Source organism: Phocoena phocoena, chromosome 7 (genome assembly GCF_963924675.1).
Source record: "Phocoena phocoena chromosome 7, mPhoPho1.1, whole genome shotgun sequence".
Lineage (NCBI taxonomy): Eukaryota > Metazoa > Chordata > Mammalia > Artiodactyla > Phocoenidae > Phocoena > Phocoena phocoena.
The window spans coordinates 1,085,983-1,106,595 of NC_089225.1; the positions used below are offsets into that span (position 1 = coordinate 1,085,983).

A 20,613-nucleotide genomic window follows, 5' to 3' on the forward strand; every position below is an offset into this window, starting at 1 on the left:
CGACTGGCACTGAAGTCCTTTCCAACAGAGAAGCGCCACCACTCCCAGCTCATGCTAACCAGAGTCGGGGGGCTGTCTGATGTGCCTCATTTAGACGACCGTCTCCTTGCTTCATCCACAGGCTTACTTATCCCAACGTTACAGCTCCATAACGTGCTTCTTTTCAGCTTACAAATATGAATAATTTGCTTTCAATCATATTTAAAGTACTCTACAGCCGGGGATTCAAAATGCCCTTAGGCAAGCAGTGTTTTATTTTGGCTCAATGAGTGAACAAACCATTTCTTGTCATGCTGGTCTGCTCCGGGACTCCTTGGAAGATTCTCAACTTGCACGAGCAAAGGACCAGAGGGAACGGAAGGAATCACAGGCACAGTGGATCTCACACCCCAAGCCTTTGGACACAAATTATAAAAATCATCTATTCTGCCTAGATAGAAGATCTCTTCACCACTAAATGGAACATTAAAACGGAATACTATTTACATAGTGAACAGATATAGTAGTAAAGAGAGCAAAAAAATGCTTGAATGTTATATACCATCCTTGGGATAGATAATAATCTAACTGAATATTAGTATTTTATTTATTTTACAGGGACAGAAAATGTTTCATTATAACATTATACCTGTTCTACGGTAACATCTTAGAATAAAATAACAGGTCACACATTACTGAGCTATTTTACAGATAAGAAAATGAAAATGCACAGAACTTTCCCGAGATTATACCACTAAGAAAATTCAACTAATAATACTATTGTTTGTCATAATTAACTACACTGTTCCAGTGCTTTAGAGGCTCAATATTGTCTTACCTGTCGGGAGCCATTACTCTGAGCTGAAACATTACTGTGAACACTGTAATGGGGGAAAAAATAAAGAAAAAATTACCGTGGGTACCTAAAACTAAGAATGTAAGATGTCCAGAAAACATCTGCTTTTACAGGCAAATACTTGCTTTCCTGCTCATTTGCTATTTCCATATACCTATATTCTACTTGTGCTTTAGATATATACTTCACTACTAATCTTGTTGATTCATTGGACAACACCTGTCAAAGACAACAAAATAAAACCAACAGCACAAATGATCCCTTAAATTCAAGGCATTCAGCACAAACACCCACATAACCTTACCCATCACTTCTTTATATATTCCTACCCTCTCAAGATTTTCTGGTGTCAGCAGTAGCTTAGCATTTTATAACTCAAAAGGCCTTAGTATAAACTTAAAGCTAGAAACTTCTCTGCATACCCTTCTCCTCCAAATGATTTAAAGTACGTTTTAAAATTTTTAGTTTAGGCTGCACTCATTCCTCTCCCACTCCCGCAAAAAAGCACTTAAAAAACTCAGCATATAATGCAACAAAATAAATAGAAACAAACCTCAGAAGAACAAATATTCAATGAAATAAGAACTGAAATATGAGATACTAAAACACAGAATAAGGCAAATAAAAGAGTTTACTGACTTCAGACCTTCTAACATAAGCATAACTAGTATCCTGAGGTAAAAAGTTCAACTAAGGTAACTGAAAATATATTCAATGTTATAAAAAAATTCCTTGACAGTGAGAAAATAATCTACAGATTTAGCAAGAACACTGTGTTCCAGGGAGATGAGATACAGAATTAAATACATTCAATTCCTTATTGTTATATTACTGACTTTCAACAATAAGGAGAGAATACTTCAGGTACCCTAAGGAGATTTAAAAGCACTTCACTGCCAGCATCAGGTTGGCACAGAATTCTCCATGGCAACACTCAAAGAACACTATACCCAGACAAGACGTCATTCTAGTAAAAGGAAATGAGCAAAGCTTCACAAACACAAAACAGACTGTGAATACACGATCCAGGAGCCTTTCTTAGGGGAGTGAGAACAAAACAAAAGTATCTGATGATGAAAGACAACCAATTAAGAAAGAACTCAAGAATTAAGAGACCTTGCTAAAAGGCTGGGTGAGAAGGAATAACCCATTCTACACACCCCCATTTTTTATTAACCACATCTCTGTTACAAGTTAAGTCACCAGAATTTGCACCTCCACTACCTGCGTTCTAATTCAAACCGCGCCACTAGCTCTGCTCTCTGAACTGCAGTTTCCTCACTCGCATGGGACTCGCATTAGGGGATCGAATAAATGTTAGCAAAGCACAAAAAACAATGACAAATAAAACTAACCAACGACGAAATCTTTAAAAAAAACATCTTGTTTAGCGTAGATCTGTTGCCAAGGCTGGTGTAAAGAATATACTTATCTGGCACAATTTCTTTTACTAACCTTGTTGTTCTTCCCAGGATACACTGCTCTGTATTAAGTAACTCATAACCCCACATTAATGAAACCTCCTCCAACCTACTTTGTACAGAAATTAGACTCATTACGCTATGGCCCCAGGGGTTACGCTCTGAAGCTTCTCCTTGAACTGGGAATAAGTCCAGTAGGTGATAAGTAGAAGATGTAGAATAACATGAGAAAAAAGCTCTGATGATAAGTGAAGATCACCGGATTCTAGCTCCCTGTTCTAAAACAATTTGAAACGCAGGAAGCACTATTTTCTCATAATTACACTTATTCTTTCACTTCCACTAATATGAAGGGAACAAATACTTCCGTTACTGACCAATCCAAGCTTCCCTTTTGAAGGACTGTCTGCAATAACGGACCCATTTTGCTCTTGCCCCCTCTACGCATCATCTCCTCCACCATTTCTTTTCCTCTCTCTTCTGTCTTCAAGACTGCCCACTAAGCCTGTACAAGAAGTAGTAGTAAGTGAAAAGTGAACTGTCCTTTAAAATGTCACCTCTTTCTAAGATACTTTTTCAAGACTCACAGGGAGTAGTTAGAAAGAAATGAAAGAGTACAAGGAAAACTAACATCAGCCAATTTAAAAACCTGTTATTCAAGTAAGCAGAGTACAAAGTCAAGAAGCTTTTTAGGTCAAATAGTTGTGCTTTTTCTAACAGTACCGTTTGCCATGGTTCGCTGGAGCAAACCTGTTCATGTGAACAGAACTCTGAGGGCAGGAGTGAAAGGGCATTCCTGCCAGCGCAAGCTCAGGTTCTCTCAAGCAATGTTAGGAGCAGGGCTCAATAACCTTCAGGAGAGTGGGTCCCCCTCTGAACGTCATTCCTAAAAATTATTCTAACTAAAAAATAATAAAGGATCATTGCTATTAAATACTCCATTTTTGCTGTGTTTTAAAGAGCCAAAAAGCATCAATCAAGATGACACAATAGGGCTTCCCTGGTGGCACAGTGGTTGAGAGTCCGCCTGCCGATGCAGGGGACACGGGTTCGTGCCCCGGTCCGGGAAGATCCCACATGCCGCGGAGCGGCTGGGCCCATGAGCCGTGGCCACTGAGCCTGCGCGTCCGGAGCCTGTGATCCGCAACGGGAGAGGCCACAACAGTGAGAGGCCCGCGTACCGCAAAAAAAAAAAAAAAAAAAAAAAGATGACACAATAAAATTTACTTATTAAAGTTAAAGTAATCTCAATGCTAGGAGATTATATAGTCAGTCATTACTCACTCTTTGGTCAGAAATCTGTATTTCAAAAAAATTTAAAGGAGGACAAACTTTTGCAAATAAAAGCCTTAATTTTTCAACTACGTATCATCGCTTGAATGCTTTGTTTACATTTCTGCTAACTTCATCAGGGAATCTTCTTCACTTTAAGCTCTAACATTCTGTCCCAGCCTCCTTTTCAGGAAAACAAGACATGATTCATTAAACAAACAAATAAAATACTTTAAAATATACAGAACCCCTCTAACATTTCTCCACCATTCTTCTTAAAAGCACAGTTTAAAAATTAACTCCAAGAAAAATTATAGTGTATAGCCCAGAAAAGGCAGAAAATTTTGTTTTTTACCTAATTAAAAATTCACGGAACTTCCCCGGTGACACAGAAGAATCCGCCTGCCAATGCAGGGGATGTGGGTTCGAGCCCTGGTCCAGGAAGATCCCACATGCCGCGGTGCAAAGAAGCCTGTGCGCAACTACTGAGCCTGTGTTCTAGAGCCCGCGAGCCATGACTACTGAGCCTGCGCATCACAAATGCTGAAGCCCGCGCGCACAGAGCCCATGCTCCGCAACAAGAGAAGCCACCGCAGTGAGAAGCCCATGCACTGCAATGAACAGTAGCCCCAACTCGCCGCAACTAGAGAAAGCCCGCACGCAGCAACGAAGACCCAATGCAGCCAAAAATAAATAAATAAGTAAGTAAATTTAAAAATAAAATAAAAATGCACGATGGACAGAATCCCTCACACTTCCTCTCTCCTCTACCCACTTATTTATTTTTAACAGCTTCCTGACCGCTAAAGGGACTTCAGGGGAATCCTTAGTCAAAAAGCAGAGTGATTTTGTGATTAAGTCACTAATCACAGCCTGGCTTTAATGGCTCTCTAAGTAGAAAAAAACCCAAAACCAAATAGGACACCTCCAGCTGAGGCTCACCCTACTCAGTACCCGAAACAAACGACTTCTCCTTTTGAAGAAGCTCTCGTTATACTGACACATCTCCATATAGGAGTGTAGACACTGTTTTAACAAAAACTAGATTTGTGAGTATGTCTTGAATCTCACAGTTTACCAGGCATTCCAGGAGGCTTTGGTACAACAGTGGTTGAGAAGCATTACATGAAACTCCACTCTGTAATATACACTATTAATACTGATTCATCAGAAGGAGGACTTGGACAACAGTGACTGCAGGACAACAGCAGACCCTCTCCCCAGCAAAACAAACATGTAGCTGCTGAAAATTATTCTTTAAAAAAATCATTAAAAGGCATACATCAAGTGGAGAAACATTTATTTAAGAAAATCTAGTGCCTTTTAAAAAATCTGATCTAAAAAAACAAAACAAAAAAGTTCCTAGAGAATGAGAGGAGCATTTTTTTGTGATAAAATAAAACAATTATAAATAATACATGCACCTAACAAAAAGCCCCAAATACACGAAGCACGAAGAATTGAAGGAAGAAACAGACAACCGAACAACAATAATTGGAGACTTCAATAGTCCACACTAAATAATGGAGAGAACTAAGCCAAGATCCGTGATGAAACAGAAGTGAACAACAGTAAAAACCAAGCAGACCTAACAGACATTCATAGGACATGACACTCAACAGCAGAACAGACATTCTTCTCAATTGCACAAGGAACATTTTCCAAGATGAACTACATGCTGGGACATAAAAGAGGCCTCAATAACTGTAAAGGGATCAAAGTCATGTGAAGTACATTCTCTAACCACAATGGAATAAATTACAACAAACAAAAAAAAGGGGAGAGGGGAAAATTTAAGCTACAAACGTCGAAATTAAGCAACACACTCCCAAGTAGCCAACGGGTCAAAGAAGAAATCACAAGAGAAATTAGAAAATAATTTGGGATGAATAAAAATGAAAATACAATATACCAAAACTTATGAAATATGATTAAAGTGGTGCTTGGAGAGAAATTAATAGCTATAAATGTTATATTAAAGAAGAATACAGGGCTTCCCTGGCGGCGCAGTGGTTGAGAGTCTGCCTGCCGATGCAGGGAACGCGGGTTCGTGCCCTGGTCCGGGAAGATCCCACATGCCGCGGAGCGGCTGGGCCCGTGAGCCATGGCTGCTGAGCCTGCGCTCCGCAAAGGGAGGGGCCGCAGCAGTGAGAGGCCCGCGTACCGCAAAAAAAAAAAAAAGGAATACAGATCTCATATACTAATAAACCAATCTTCCACCTAACGACACTAGAAAAAGAAAACTAAACCTAAAGCAAGCAGGAGTGAAATAATATACCAGAGAGAAAATTAATAAAATAGAAAATAGAGGAACAGATAAAATTGATGAAACCAAAAGCTGGTTCTTTGAAAAGGCCAACAAAACTGAAAAACCTTTACCTAGACTGACCAAGTGAAAAAGAAACTCAAATTACTAAAATCAGAAATGAATGAGGGGACATCACCACAAAGCTTATAGAAATAAGGAGGAAAAGAGAATAATATGAACAACTGTATGCCACAAATTAGATAACTTAGATAAAATGGACAAACTCTGGAAAGACACAAACTCCCAAACTGACTCAAGATAGAAAACGAAATATGAATAGATCTACAACAAGACACTGAACTGGAAATTTTAAAACTTGACACAAATGAAGTCCAGGCAAGATGGCTTTAATGGTGAATTCTACCATACATTTAAAGAGTTCTTTACAAAACCTTCCCCCAAAATAGAGAGAAACATTCCCCAACTCATTCTGTGAAGCCAGAATTACCCTGATACCAAAACGAGATGAAGACAGTACAAGAAAACTATAGACCAGTGTCTTTGATGAATACAGACACACAAATCCACAAGAAACCTAGTGAACCAAATCCAGCAACATGTAATATAAAGAAAGACTGTACACCATGACCAAGTGGGATTTCTCCCAGGAATAAAATGAACTGCTTGTGTACAAATCAACCTCTGTTCTCTGAGCTTCCTGTGTGCAAGGGCTACAGTTTATTCATCTTTATATCCTCAGTCACAGGACAATAACAGAAGTACAATATGTCATTCTCATTACGAAAAGCACAGCCGCCCAAGCCCACACTTTTTCTTTAAGCTGCTTTACTTTTCTTTCTGTCCGTTTTACCCAGCACTATGATGTGTTTATCTGCTCCCTGCTAGATCCACCGTGCTCAGGGGCAAGTGAGCACTGTGACAGACCTTCAACAGACATTGGTTCAATTAACGATGCAACTACAGAAACGCTAAAACATTCGGTTTTCAACTCCTAAGTTGCAAGACATTACCCACCTGAGTTCTTCAGGTTTTCCTGTACTTGCCGACAGAAAAAAACAGAAAACATTCCATTAGATTCCTCCAACATGGTAAACTGCTTTACTATTCACAAAAGTAAATCTTGACTCATTGCTTTGTAAGCTGTTTCCCAACTACAGATTTAAAAATCTTCACTTCACAAAAGTGTTCTATGGCTCACGCCATTCAAGTAAATAATGACAATGATCTCCAATTTTTAAGTAAGGCAACAAAATGAGCATACGTTTAAAAAAACAGAACCATCTGCAAGCCTTTAGAGTGAGCTGACAGTGAAAAATCATCAGTGGAGTCTAGGAGGTAACTAAGGGTTTTAAACAAATTGAAATGGTTTCATTTATAGCTATATACTATTTAATTTATAGATACATCAAAAATTATAGCTATAAATCAGTTTTTTAAAAAACTGATACTGCCAACATCAGGTCACGGAAGTTGTTTTTGGATAACTGGTGATGACTCTGACATTGGACATACTTAAAATTCAATCTGTATTTTAATACAAACTCAGATTTGAAACCAAACACAAGTTTCAGCTTACTGGTCAAAGTAAACCATTCTCTGTATTACATAATTAAAGTAACAAACAGCAAGTAACATTTATGAATTTGGAAATGTCTATGTACCATGTACACTGATGATTAATATAAAAACTGTACTTAACAGAACCTTTAATATTATTATAATACATATAAAATAAAAAATTTATTCATCATATACAAATGTTTTAAAAAATATCTGCGGGGATTTAACAGATTATTATGAATGAGATCTGGAAGTCAAAAACGGAGGGAGAATGTTGCTCTAGAGAAGAACTAAAATAGTAAGAACAAAAACTGAACACAAACTCAGCACAGTGTCAGAACTGGGGTTAGCATAAAGTTTGATCTCAGCAACAGTACAGGCAGTTTTCCCCCGTGTATTCTTAAAAACTGATTATGCTAGAACCAAATTCAGTAAAGAAGAGTACTTTAGTTGTCTGGAAAAGACTAAGAGGACCGAGGCAGCCTCCTCTCCAGCGAACAATACCAGCACAGGATGCACTGCCAGGAAGAATAATCCTTTGAAACAGGGCTGCACTTCACCTTGCACTTGCAGAGCTCGTCGAGAATACCGTTTGCTGGGCCTCCTTTCAAAGGATGTTGATCTTCTTGCTTTATTGGTTTTTGTGGTCTGATACTCAGTTTTCCCACTAAAATAAATGAGGCATATTAACAGGAATAAGAGAATTTGAGGCCTACAGTAGTCAGATACACAAAAATGAGAGAAAGTCTACACTGAGGTTCTCCTCAAGAGAACCATCCTGAACTTCCTTCCTGAATGACCTATGAAAAACAGTGTTGACGTCTCTCTTTACCACACCATTCTTTCACTCTTTAGGCTTGTGTGAAAGATGCAACACAAATTATATTGTTTTTTCTTAATCATGCACATCACCTAAGAACATAATAAATAAATTTGAAATATCTGTCCTTTTATGGAACTCCCTTCTCTTTCCCATCCACACTCCTCAATGCAAGATGTACAATTAACTCAAGATTTTCAGTTACTTTTTCTAACTGTGATATACTTTTCAGATCACTTTTCCAGAAATATTAAAACTATTGTCCCACTCACCTTCATTTCCATTTAAATTCTGCTAAGAAAACGCCTCCCCACTTTTAATGTAAGTAGAACAGAAGTTCTCTTGCATGAACCCCACACACAGTGAACATGCCACATTACTGATATTATCCATTCCTTCTTTAAATTACACTGACGGATTCTTGTGACATGCCGAAAACTCACCATCAATAAGCTACTCTGAGGTAAACCAAAACATTTCTAACTTATGACCAACAAACAAGGAGTCTGTAAGAACAATGGAACGTCAGGTTTATAAGGACCAGAAATGTCATCCAGATTAATTTCCCAGTAGTGCATAATACTCTTTTTCTACATGGTATCCAGCTGTTGGATGGAGGCCCCTTAAAACTCGTTATGTGGATTTAAACTGGGGATTAATATATAAAGCAAACGTCAATGTCCATCAACAGGTGAATGGATAAAGATGTGGTGTGTATATATATATATATATATATATATATATATATATACACACACACACACACACACACACAATGGCATATTACTCAGCCATAAAAAAGAATGAAATAATGCCATTTACAGCAACATGGATGGACCTGGTGGGTATTATGTAAGTGAAGTAAGTCAGACAGAGAATGACAAGTACTGTATGATATCACTTATATGTGGAATCTAAACAATAAAATAAACTAGTGAATATAACAAAAAAGAAACAGAGTCACACATACAGAGAACAAAATAGTGGTTACTAGTGGGGAGGGGCACAATGCGGTAGAGGATTAAGAGGTACAAACTATTATGTATAAAATAAGTAAGCTTAACCAACGTTTTATATAACTATAAATGGAATATAACATTCAAAAATTATAAATCACTATGCTGTACACCTAAAACTTACATAATATTGTAAATCAACTATACCTCAATAAAAAAAACTTTTTTAACTGAAAAAATTGTTAATTACTCCTTAAAAAAAAAGAAAAAAGGAAGAAACAAAAACATCAGGAGGGATATGAAATCCATTACATCATTACAATATTCTCCTGTCTATTCAGGAAATTACAAACAATAACAATATGTACCACTTTTTCTTTTATTTTGGCCAATGGAAAACACTGGCAAACCACTTCACCTCTCTGTGCCCTAGTTTCCACATCTGTAAAATGAGAAGCTGGGCTAAATTTTCTGGCCCCTATGAAATAATGAAAGGCAGAGCAAGCAGCTATAAACATTCACCTGTATCTAAACCGCGACCCTAATCGAATAAATCCCGATCGGTGAGAACGCTTCTGGACAGGGCCTCGGAGGCGGAAGAAGGCGTGATGCTCCACAGCACACTTCCATAAATGTTTGCACGCTTTGGGGTGATCCAGTCTGAAGACAAACGTATGCTCCTGTTCTTTGCCCTGAGAAAGAAACGCATGTTAACAGAGCTAATTATTAGCTCCAACGGTCCTGTCCCCTCGCATTCAGCTATGAATACAAGCACAAGCAAGAGCAAGAATCAAATAATAAAGCATCTAGCTTGCTCCCTGAGACTCTGACACTCTTTAGAGCTACTACATAAAACGGCAGAGTTAAAATCAAGTTGTCCATTTTCTCAGCCAATATAAAATTATTCGTATTTTCTCTCTACTTACATGATCTCATTTCTCAAAGAGACATAAAATGAGCCTTTATCTGCCACACTTCAGGATAAATGTATAATATAATTTAAAGGTTCATATAAGATCTGGCAACATACGTAACAGCCTTAAAAGTGGCCACATTCTGTATTATAGTAACCATACTCCCAGGAATCTAATTACACTAGTTAACATTCATAGACACTCTTCTAAGAATTTCACATGAATTGCTTCAATGAGTAGATACTATTACTATCTCCATTTCACAGATAAGAAAACTGAGGCTCAAGAAATTAAGCCCAATGTCACAAAGCTACTAACAGAGAGGAAACCAGAATTTGAACCTAACCGTTCAGGGTCCAGAGCCTACCTTTGTAACCACTAAGCTATCCTGTATCTCTAGGGGAAAAGACTTTCTCAACACCAAAATTTACACCCAAAGATTTTCTTCACAGTCTCATTTATAATAGTAAAAATGGGCACAAAACCCTAAATGTCCAGAACATGAGAAATGTAATAAAGTAAACAATGATATTATTTACAAACTATACAGAGAGATAAATGAATAAAAGATGAATGAACCAATGCAGTACTGTTTATTCATACTGCAGAATACTATACATGGGTTAAAGTGAATGAACTAGGTCTACCTGTTTAGGCAAAATAAGCAAGCTGCAAAAAAAACCCCACCCTAATACATATGTATATTATATATAATATATACGTAGATTTATAAAACATTCTACCACATTTCATGATGTGGTTATATTTACAACAGGTTAGAAGACATGAGAATGATACCCTGCGAGAATGAGGAAGAAAGAGAGAAGCTATGGCTCAGACCTTAGCTGTATCAAACAGAACTTCTTGAATGAGACAAGCAGCACACGACCCAACAGAAAAATCAACAACAGGCATAAGCACGCGCTTCATTAGAAAGACTATCCAAACATCCAATAAATATATAAATAAGTGTTAAACTGAAGCAGTCATCAGAGGAATGCAAACTAAAGCCACAAAATGATTCTACTACCAGAATGGGTAAAATGAGAATGAGAACTCCAAACACAAGGCAAAGAATAAACGGAACTCTCAGACACTCCGGGTGGGAATGCAGCTGAGTGTGTAGACAGGCTGGCAAACAGTGTGGCGGCCTCCACAACAGCCAAACACACGCACATGCCAGGGCTCAGGGCAGCACTCTTCTTACTAGCCAAAAATTAACAGCAACTCAAATGTCCATCAACAGCAGGATGGATAATACTAGTGCATTCACAAAACTGAATACTATATAACAGCAGGAATGCACCAACTATAACCACCTGCTGCAGCAGGGGTGAAAGCTCACAGCTACAGCCCTGAAATAATACAGAAGCAAGACACAAAGAGAACAGTCAGCCAGGTTTCATTTACATAAAGTCCAAAATATAAGCGAAAACTAATCTCTGGTCTTAAAGCCAGGCCAGGAGAGTGGTTACCCTTGGGGAACTGTACCTGTGGGGCGGAGCACAGGAGAAATTTAATTCTGCTGCAATTCTGTTTCCTCATCCTGGTGCTGGTCATACAAGTATACGTAAGAATTCAACACAAGCTGTACATTTATTTTTACACTTATCTGAATGAATGTTATACTTCAATGAAACTTACCAACAAAAACTACACATAGAAAAAACCAGGAGAAAATAGATAACCTCAAAACAGGGAAAAGCTTTCTATGACACAAAACCCAGAAGCCATGAAAGATTAATAAATTCACCTATTTAAAATTTCTTAAAGTGCATGACAAAACCCACAATAAGCACTGTTGAAAGAAAAACAACTATTAGATAAAGTATTTATAATGTCTGTGACAAAGGGCAAGACCTATAAGAAAAAAGCCAATAACCCAAAAGAAAAATGGGCAAAGGAATAGACAGTTTAGAAAAAAGGAACTCAAGTAACTCAAATGTATGAAGAGATGCTCAATATCACTCATAATAACAGAAATAAAACGTAAACCTACAATGAAATTCCATTTTTTACCTTTCAGATACAAATGTGTTTAATTCCTTCTCAGGAAATAGGCCTGTACACTAAAAACTATGCAAGCTGGTAGGACCTCTCTATATCCAGGACAAATGCACATAACCATTCAACCCCACAAATCCCCTTCTAGGAAATTATCCTACAGATACCTGCCAGTGTACAAATTAATTATATACAGTGAATAAAAGAGTGAATGTCAATTAATTGAGAACTGATTAAATAAATTAGAGTACACCATACACTAGAATACTATGCATTTTAGTTTGCTTTTATGAGAATGAAGAACAACTTTAGGTACTGACGTAGAAAACATTCCAAGTTAGAACATAAAGTTTAAAAAGGATAAGTAGAGAACCCTGTATTATAAGTATGGCAACCTCTGCATAAAAAAGAATTGAGGGGGACTTCCCTGGTGACGCAGTTGTTAAGAATCCACCTGCCAATGCAGGGAACATGAGTTTGAGCCCTGGTCCAGGAAGATCCCACATGCTGTGGAGCAACTAAGCCCGTGCACCACAACTACTGAGCCTGCGTGCCTGGAGCCTGTGCTCTGCAACAAGAGAAGCCACCGCAATGAGAAGCCCGCGTACCACAATGAAGAGTAGCCCCTGCTCACCGCAAACAGAGAAAGCCCACGCGCAGCAACAAAGACCAAATGCAGCCAAAAATAAATAAATTAATTAAATAAATTAAAAAAAAAGAACTGATATACACATTTGCTTATATGTATCCTCAAAAAGATATCCAAGAAGCTAATACTATATTAGATCAAATCTAAAATGCTATCAATTGTGAGATGCACAAGTATTTTATGACCCAGTAAGAACAGGTATCACCCATTAAATTATGACCATATTTTCTTATCACACAGAACTGTATTTTATTCTTCTTGAACGATTCCTTTAGATTTAGATACAAATATCATTTAATCGCATCTGTGCTTACATAAAAAGGAAAATATTTGTAAAATAGATTGCTTTTAGATGTGAAATCTGTCGCTTCTGAATCGTTTTTAATTCATTTGTTGATAACATAATGATCATCTGTGCCATCAAGAGATTTCTTTTTAAAATGCTCTCTTATTGTCTCTGATTTTCTTCCAACTTGTGTGATAGGGCAATCCTTTGCGTGCATCTCAGTAATATAACTTAAAACTTTCAAAAAACTTGTAACTGCTTCATCTAATTTTCAGGATCTTCTTTTTTTAGGTTCTGCTAAGTGGCACTACTCACACTTCACTGTGCAAACAAATCTTTTTAACATTTCCCCTATTTCCTTTTATTTGTATCCATCTATACGTATATTTCAAATTTATTACTTTGCATGCGGTAAAATTACTTTTTAAAAATTTACTCACAATTCTGTGGGTTTTGAAAATGCAGAGGATCATGCAACCACCACCAAAATCAGGATACAGAATAGTTCTCTCACCCCCTCCAAATTCCCCGTGCTGGTCCTTTGTAGTGAAGCATCTTCACACCGCCAGTCTCAAAGGATCAGTGAGCTATTCTCTATTCCTACAGGTTTGCCTTTCCTAGATTGTCATATAAATGGAATCATACAGTCATAATCTCTTGAGCTGGGCTTCATTTTTATTATAAATTTATTTCATTTATTTATTTTTGGCTGCGTTGGGTCTTTGTTGCTGTGTGTGGACTTTCTCTAGTTGCAGCGAGCGGCGTCTACTCTTCCTTGTGGTGCACGGGCTTCTCATTGCAGTGGCTTCTCTTGTTTGCAGAGCACCGGCTCTAGGCATGCAGGCTTCAATAGTTGTGGCACACGGGCTCAGTAGTTGTGGCTCGCAGGCTCTAGAGCGCAGGCTCAGTAGTTGTGGCGCATGGGCTTAGTTGCTCCGCGGCTTGTGGGCTCCTCCCGGACCAGGGCTCGAACCCGTGTCCCCTGCATTGGCAGGTGGATTCTGAACCACTGTGCCACCAGGGAAGCCCCAGCGGGAGGATTCTTAACCACCGGGTCACAAGGGAAGTCCTGAGTCGGGCTTCTTACACTTAGCATAATTCATCTGAGAAGCATTCGTATTGTTAAGAGTTTATCAATTAGGAACTAGATTTAACTGAAAAAAAGATAATCCTTAGTACAGAAGGCTTTATTAAAGAATATTATTAGGTAGATCTTTTTGATTAATCTTTTTGATCAGGGACTAAAGCCATTTAAATATAAATTTTTATATATTTGAGATATATTGTCAACAAAGGAACAAGAGAAGTCTTTTATTTAATCTTTAACCTTAAAGACAGAAAACTATAGTTTTAGGATGGTATGACCTAAAGCAGGAAATTACTTAAGTTATTAATTACACTAAGTTTCTGTTCTATGGCTCTATAAAACAACATGTGTTCCCCCTTCTAGAGCCTTAAGTTACCACATAACACAGTCACTGTTAAATATGTAATACAATATAATTCCTACCTGATCATCATCTTCTACAACCACCAAGGTTAGTTTATTCTTCTTAAAATCCAATCTGGTTATCTTGGGCCTATAACAATATGAGAGTAACAGCCGGATTTCAATACATGTTCTCTGAATTTAAAAACTTTGTTGTTACTTCAAGCATATTAATCATCTAACTTCTGAATTGAAAGCTGGGTAAGAGGGTAAACATAACCTGCACTGCCCAGCAAAAAAGTCTCCAATCTAAAAAATAGTTAAGGTAACAGAAAAACATTTCGAAAGCAAAACCTTCGGCAAAATTTCTGCTGCACGTATGTAAGCCACTGAAAATGTTAAGGAAAAAAGAAAATGAAGATATATCTATATATCATATATATTCATGGGCCCCTAACTACGGTGGAAGAGATTCTCCAAGCCTAATGCCACAGTAGCAGCACAGGAACTGGATATAGGAAAGACTATAAAGCTTTTTAAAAGGCATAAAAAACAATTTACTCATCTTCAACTCTATTTTCTATAGCAATTTTGATTAAAGACATCTTTAATTTAAGAAATAAAAAAATTTTTAAACTTCACTTTATGGCCCACTTTCCATCTCCCACCTGTACAAAAATCCTAAGCAACCTACCAAACTTATCTCTGTACTTCTATGAACTGTGAATGTGAAAACAACATGACTCTCACTCTCACTAATTTTTAAATATAACTTATCTAAAATAGAGTTGTAAAACAGAACCTGTTTACAAGAGCTGTACTAAAACAGTAAGTAAATAAAGAAGTATAACAGGAGGGGAGAATCTAGCAGTTAAGTGTAACAAATACTTACACAGTGCCTAGTAAGTGTCGGGTACTCTACTAAGTGTTTTACATGTATTAATTCAATTGATTCTTATGAGGTAGTACCAATGATGCTTTCCTTATCTCTCTACCTGGAGCGTTCTCTGGCCATGAAGGATGCTCCACCTGCCCAGTGGGCAAGCTGGAAGGCTCAGAGGGTTCACATTTAAGGACTAGAGAAATACATAACACAGCTTTCTCACCCAAGGGACAAGTATAAAGGTGTTACACTCAAGTGTCCCAGGGAATCTCTAGGAGGTACAAAAAAAAATGAAATACTATCTTCACCTTTCTGAGGGAAAATAATTTTCACCCTAAAATTCCATTCTCAGCCCAGTTATCAAGAAAGCATAAGAGAAGAATAAACCATTTTAAGGCATCAAAGGATTCAAATAATTTACCTCGTACACCCTTTTCTTAGGCATTACTTGAGGATGTATCAGAAAAACAGAAGGAAAGACAAGAAAATATGGAAGACGACACAGATTCATAACTGAGAAAATGGGAAAACAAAGTCCCAAGATAAAACCTGGAGAGCAGCCTGGAAGAGTCAACAGTTCCAACTGGAAAAGAGTCAGCTCAGGCAACCCCGGAGGATTTGAAAAAACTCAAGGAGACAAAGGGAGGTCATTTAAAGAGATGTGTGGGTGCATGAGAGCCAAGAGCTCCAGGAAAACAAAGGAAACATAATCCCAGTTGTGAGTTCAAGGATTTCAGGGCTGATGAAGAAAAAGACAGGAGCAGGAGACAGCAGCACTGAACAGCAGGGCTCTGCTGAGGGGTCCCTTCAGGCCGCAGACCTTCCAGAGGAAGCGGCCCAGGGCTCCCACCTGGGAGGGGAGGAGGGTAAGGGAACTCCCAGGAGGGAGGAAGATCAGAGAGGCAGGGGAATTCCACGTCTAGGGCTTGGCATCCAGTGGCAGGGGGACAGGTCTCTGAGCCACAGAGCTCCGAAGAGCAGGAGAGGTCTGGGGTCTCTTACAGCTACAGGATTTGCTTATCCACGGCTAGCAGATGTGAAGTGCAGTTTGCAGTGAGATATGCAAAACCAGGCATGCTCTGAATGGCTAAAACTACACTTGTTGGGCTGTATTTAAAGCAACTAAATGTGTAAGAATTTGAGTTTGGCACTGGCGGGCTCTGAGCTAAGGGTCCTGGCGTGCTATGAAGAAGTAAACAACTGATATCCAACAGCCAACTTCAGCCCATGTATATAACCCAGGCTACTACTTAGCTCCACACTGGTTCTGACAAACACATAATAATATAAACACTATTTCCTGATTTTCAGCTTTTAGAAACAACCAGACAAAACCTGAAGAACTTAATTATGGTTATGAAATCCAAGTAATATCTACCCTTGATGTAAAAGTAACATGAAATATAAGTTAGAAGTATGGATGACAGAAGCTGGGACCCAGGAAGAGAAGCACAGCTCTAAAGGAGGGTAAAAGTATTACTATCTCTTTCACACAAAAGGGGCGGGTGGGTGGGGAGTAAAAGACCGTGAAACAAAGCACACTCAAGACAGCAACATAACTGTGGGACGGAGGGAGTGGCCATGTGAACACTTAATACACAGAACTAGATGCTATCTATGTTAAGGCATGTATTTTGACATACCTTGAAATTAATGGAAAATGCAACTAGAAGACTTTAAAAAATTGCCTCGGGGGAGAAGACTAAAGACGAACAGGAGGATGACAGGAGATAGCTGCAGTTCACTTCCAAGCTTGCCAGAACTATTTCCAAATTCTGCTTTCTGTACTAACTTCATATAAGTGTTTCTATTCATTAAAAAAATAAAACAACAAAAATTATCTTTGACATTAACTCTGCTTACCAAAAAAATAAGCCAATTTTGGTCTCTCCTTCAAAAACAAGGACTCCTGTTGGGGTCAGTCCCAAACTGTAGTCATTCCCGTCTCTGGCCTAATTTTAGGGGAGCAACATGTGTTAGCTTTATCTGAATATAACAGGTTTCACATTTTCACACAACTGCTTAATTTTCTTTTCATATTGAATTATATTAATTACATACAGACTAGTATTAATATGAAGGTATTTTCAACAATTAAAGAACCCAAAATCACATTCTCAGGAAACTTCATGCATATTGATAGACACTATAGTTTTAAGGTATGTCTTCATTGGAAATACATAGTGATTAACTGCCACGACAAAGAAAGCTTTCCAGAGTCTTCCCAAATTCTAGTCATAAATCACAGATTTTAAAAAAGACTGCCTTTCTGGGAAAATTTAGCTTCTTAAACTAAAAATAACAAATCACTACATAAGCTGTACTAGACTACAGCTTATCAAAGTCCTCTCAAGCTACAAATTTTTAACTTTACTTTCTAAATTATTTTCATTTTTACAGAGCCTACTCAGCTTACATGATAAAAGATGAAATGAATATGAAGTGAAAGAATAAAAAGTGGGTTAAAAAACAAAAAAAACCGCAACAGCAACAGCTTAAAACCAAAGACATACCTTTTTGGAGATTTTGGCTGTTTCTCCTCTCTCTTATAAGGAATTTCTGTGTGAGACTCCCATCATTCAGTATTTACCCTCAATCTTCATAACCACTCATCCAAAGCACCCGGTGTTAGCCCCTGCAAACTCCACACTCCCCCTCACACTGAAAGAATCCATAATCACCTTGAGTCTTGAAGGAATAACGCTTTTAAGAAGTATCACCACACAGTGCTTACCTTGACCACATGCATATCAACCCCATACATTTCTAGCCACTTGGCTTTATTCAGATAATTGGTTTCAGCTTGTGCTGGTGTCTGACCTCTGAAATTGAAAAAACAAAAAATTTTAAGATGATTATGAATATACAATGAATTCTATACCAAGCAGAGAAACAGAAGAAAACAAATAGGAAATCACTGTTGCGGTGATGTGACGGTACCTGCATTCCTTCCATTTCTCAAAAACAGCCAGCTCCATCTCTTCCGTCTGAACGGGCACAAACCTGAACTCAGACACAAGTTCAGGACTGTGCTCGGCAAGGTCGTAGTCACCAAGTTCAGCTACAAACAAGTTTCACAGTTATGTTTTGTTAATAAGTTTACTTCCTGCTGAATCCTTCTTCAAGACCCATTTTATTAATAAAAACTGCTAAGAAGACTAGATTCTTTCTTAAACTACAAGGCATTCATAACACCCAGACCATTCCCAAAAATAAGTCTAGCTTTGACTTAAGACTTATCTGTCTGTACACACAAATCAAGCACTTGCGGTTGGTAGTGTATTTTCAATTAAATGTCTTTCTCTTAATTTATTCATATGTTATAATGCTTAGCTTTTGAAAACCTCTTTTAGACTTCCATAGACAAATACCTTTTGATCGTATATTGAATAAACGAAAATATTTATTAGCAATCCTTAAAAAACAATTAGCTGGCACCTGTTAAGAAGCTAATATGCACAGAACATGACATCAAATATCACTGTAAGAAATAATCACCGTCCCTCCTCGAATTTTAAATTATTAATCCCAAAGAACTAACAAAAAAAAGTTACTAAAAAATATCTTGTGAAGGCAGCAGGAAAAGAACTGGGCAATGAACAGACATTTATGTGCCCATCTGTGGTTATCTCTGAACTGGGCTTGGGGAAGGAGTGGAAACAATGATTCTAATATTCTATTCTTTAGAAATATTTCCTTTAAAAAATATTTTACTCTAATTAAAATATTTCCATTTTGATAAAAAATTTGGCTGTGGAAAGAAAAAGTACATGAGAACTACTTTGATCATAAAAACGGTAATAACTTGTTGCTTCCTGAGCATCTAATTTACACACTAGACATATTACAGATGTACTGTCATTGAACTTCACAACAACCTTGGAAAATATTCTCACTCCTACTTCACTGCTGAAGAAAATGCTCTTCGTCTGGATCACAAGTTCTTTAAGAAGCCCCAAACCAAAGCTGCTACATAATGTTGTTCAGGATATATACTAAAATGGTAAAGAAAAACTGAACTTGAGAGTGTGAGAAAAGTGATAAAGATTATTCTGATAAAACAGAAAATCATAAATGCGAAGCAAGGAGCTCATTTTATGAAGATGGGAGTAACACTCCAGCTGAATCACTCTTCAGGACCTTAATAGTTAGTAGGACTTGGTAAGCTACTAGACACGGGACAATGAGATGCCTAAGATGTAGTCTGAAGTTTGGAGGAATCACAACGGTAGCAGTGCCACACCCACTGTGCGGCCACATGGCGTCGGATGAGGATGAGCAGCTCTGCTCCGAAGCCCTGGAGGCTGCCCGTGTCTGTGCCAACGAGGACCAGGTGAAACGCCGGGGCAAAGATGCTGTTCACATTCGTGTGCAGCCCCACCCTTCCCATGTCATCCGCACCAACAGGATGCTGTCCTGTGCTGGAGCTGATGGGCTCCAGACAGGTATGCAAGGGGCCTCTGGAAAGCCCAGGGCACAGTGGCCAAGGTCCACACTGGCCAAGTCACAATGTCACCCGCACCAAGCTGCAGAACAAGCAGCATGTGATCGAGGCCCTCCACAGGGCCAAGTTCAAGTTCCCTGGCCGCCACAGATCCTCCTCATCTCCAAGATGTGGGGACTGATGAAGTTTAACGCGGATGAATTTGAAAGCACGGTGGCAGAGACCCAGCTCACGCCGGATGGCTGTGGGGTCGAGTACACCCCTAACCGTGGCCCCTGGACACGCAGCGGGCCCTGCCCTCGCGACAGCCTTGGCGCCGTCCCTCCTTATGTGTGCCCACCAATACATCCTACTTTCTTGTCAAACAAAAAAAGGTGCCATGGATGCAAGAGAAAAGTAGGAAAGATTTTATTCAGGGAAAAAATATGATAGGTAGGGTTAAGAGATAATATTACACAGCCACATGCATGAATCAGACAATGAGTACTTAGTGAGCATTACTTTGAATGAGTGTTTTGTTAAATAGACAAAAAATGTATAAAAATCATATTTTCAAGAAGCGTATACTTTGGCAGTCACAAAACTTATGAGACACAGAATATAAGAAGCAGTAAGTGGTGGAACACAGATGCTGAAAGTGACAGCTTTTCTGTAGATCTGAGAGTTTCAGAATTAACAACCTCACACAGCAATTAATGAAACAAAAAATGTGCTTTCAAGAAAAGATGTATGCAATTATACAGCGTGATCATTACAGTGCTAGAGGCACAACACTTCCAAACTACTATCTATTTGACTTTCCAGCAGATGAGAAAACGAGTTTTAGTTTGTAGACAGACTACAGTTTACACTAGCGGCAAATTTTTGAAGT

General features: G+C 38.3%; 1 protein-coding gene across 2 annotated transcripts in view; it reads right to left on the reverse strand.

The window, feature by feature from the left end:
• The window catches only part of EPB41L5 (erythrocyte membrane protein band 4.1 like 5), a 134,708-nt gene that overhangs the window by 78,259 nt on the left and 35,836 nt on the right, over positions 1 to 20,613 (reverse strand). For both annotated transcript variants that reach the window (XM_065880299.1, XM_065880298.1), the window contains exons 7-15: positions 18,239 to 18,359; positions 18,033 to 18,120; positions 17,162 to 17,250; positions 14,497 to 14,566; positions 9,656 to 9,825; positions 7,920 to 8,024; positions 6,812 to 6,841; positions 818 to 860; positions 280 to 395 (exon numbers count right to left, since the gene is read on the reverse strand). In XM_065880299.1, coding sequence (XP_065736371.1) covers positions 280 to 395; positions 818 to 860; positions 6,812 to 6,841; positions 7,920 to 8,024; positions 9,656 to 9,825; positions 14,497 to 14,566; positions 17,162 to 17,250; positions 18,033 to 18,120; positions 18,239 to 18,359 — 832 coding nt within the window. The remainder of the gene's footprint in view (positions 1 to 279; positions 396 to 817; positions 861 to 6,811; positions 6,842 to 7,919; positions 8,025 to 9,655; positions 9,826 to 14,496; positions 14,567 to 17,161; positions 17,251 to 18,032; positions 18,121 to 18,238; positions 18,360 to 20,613) is intronic.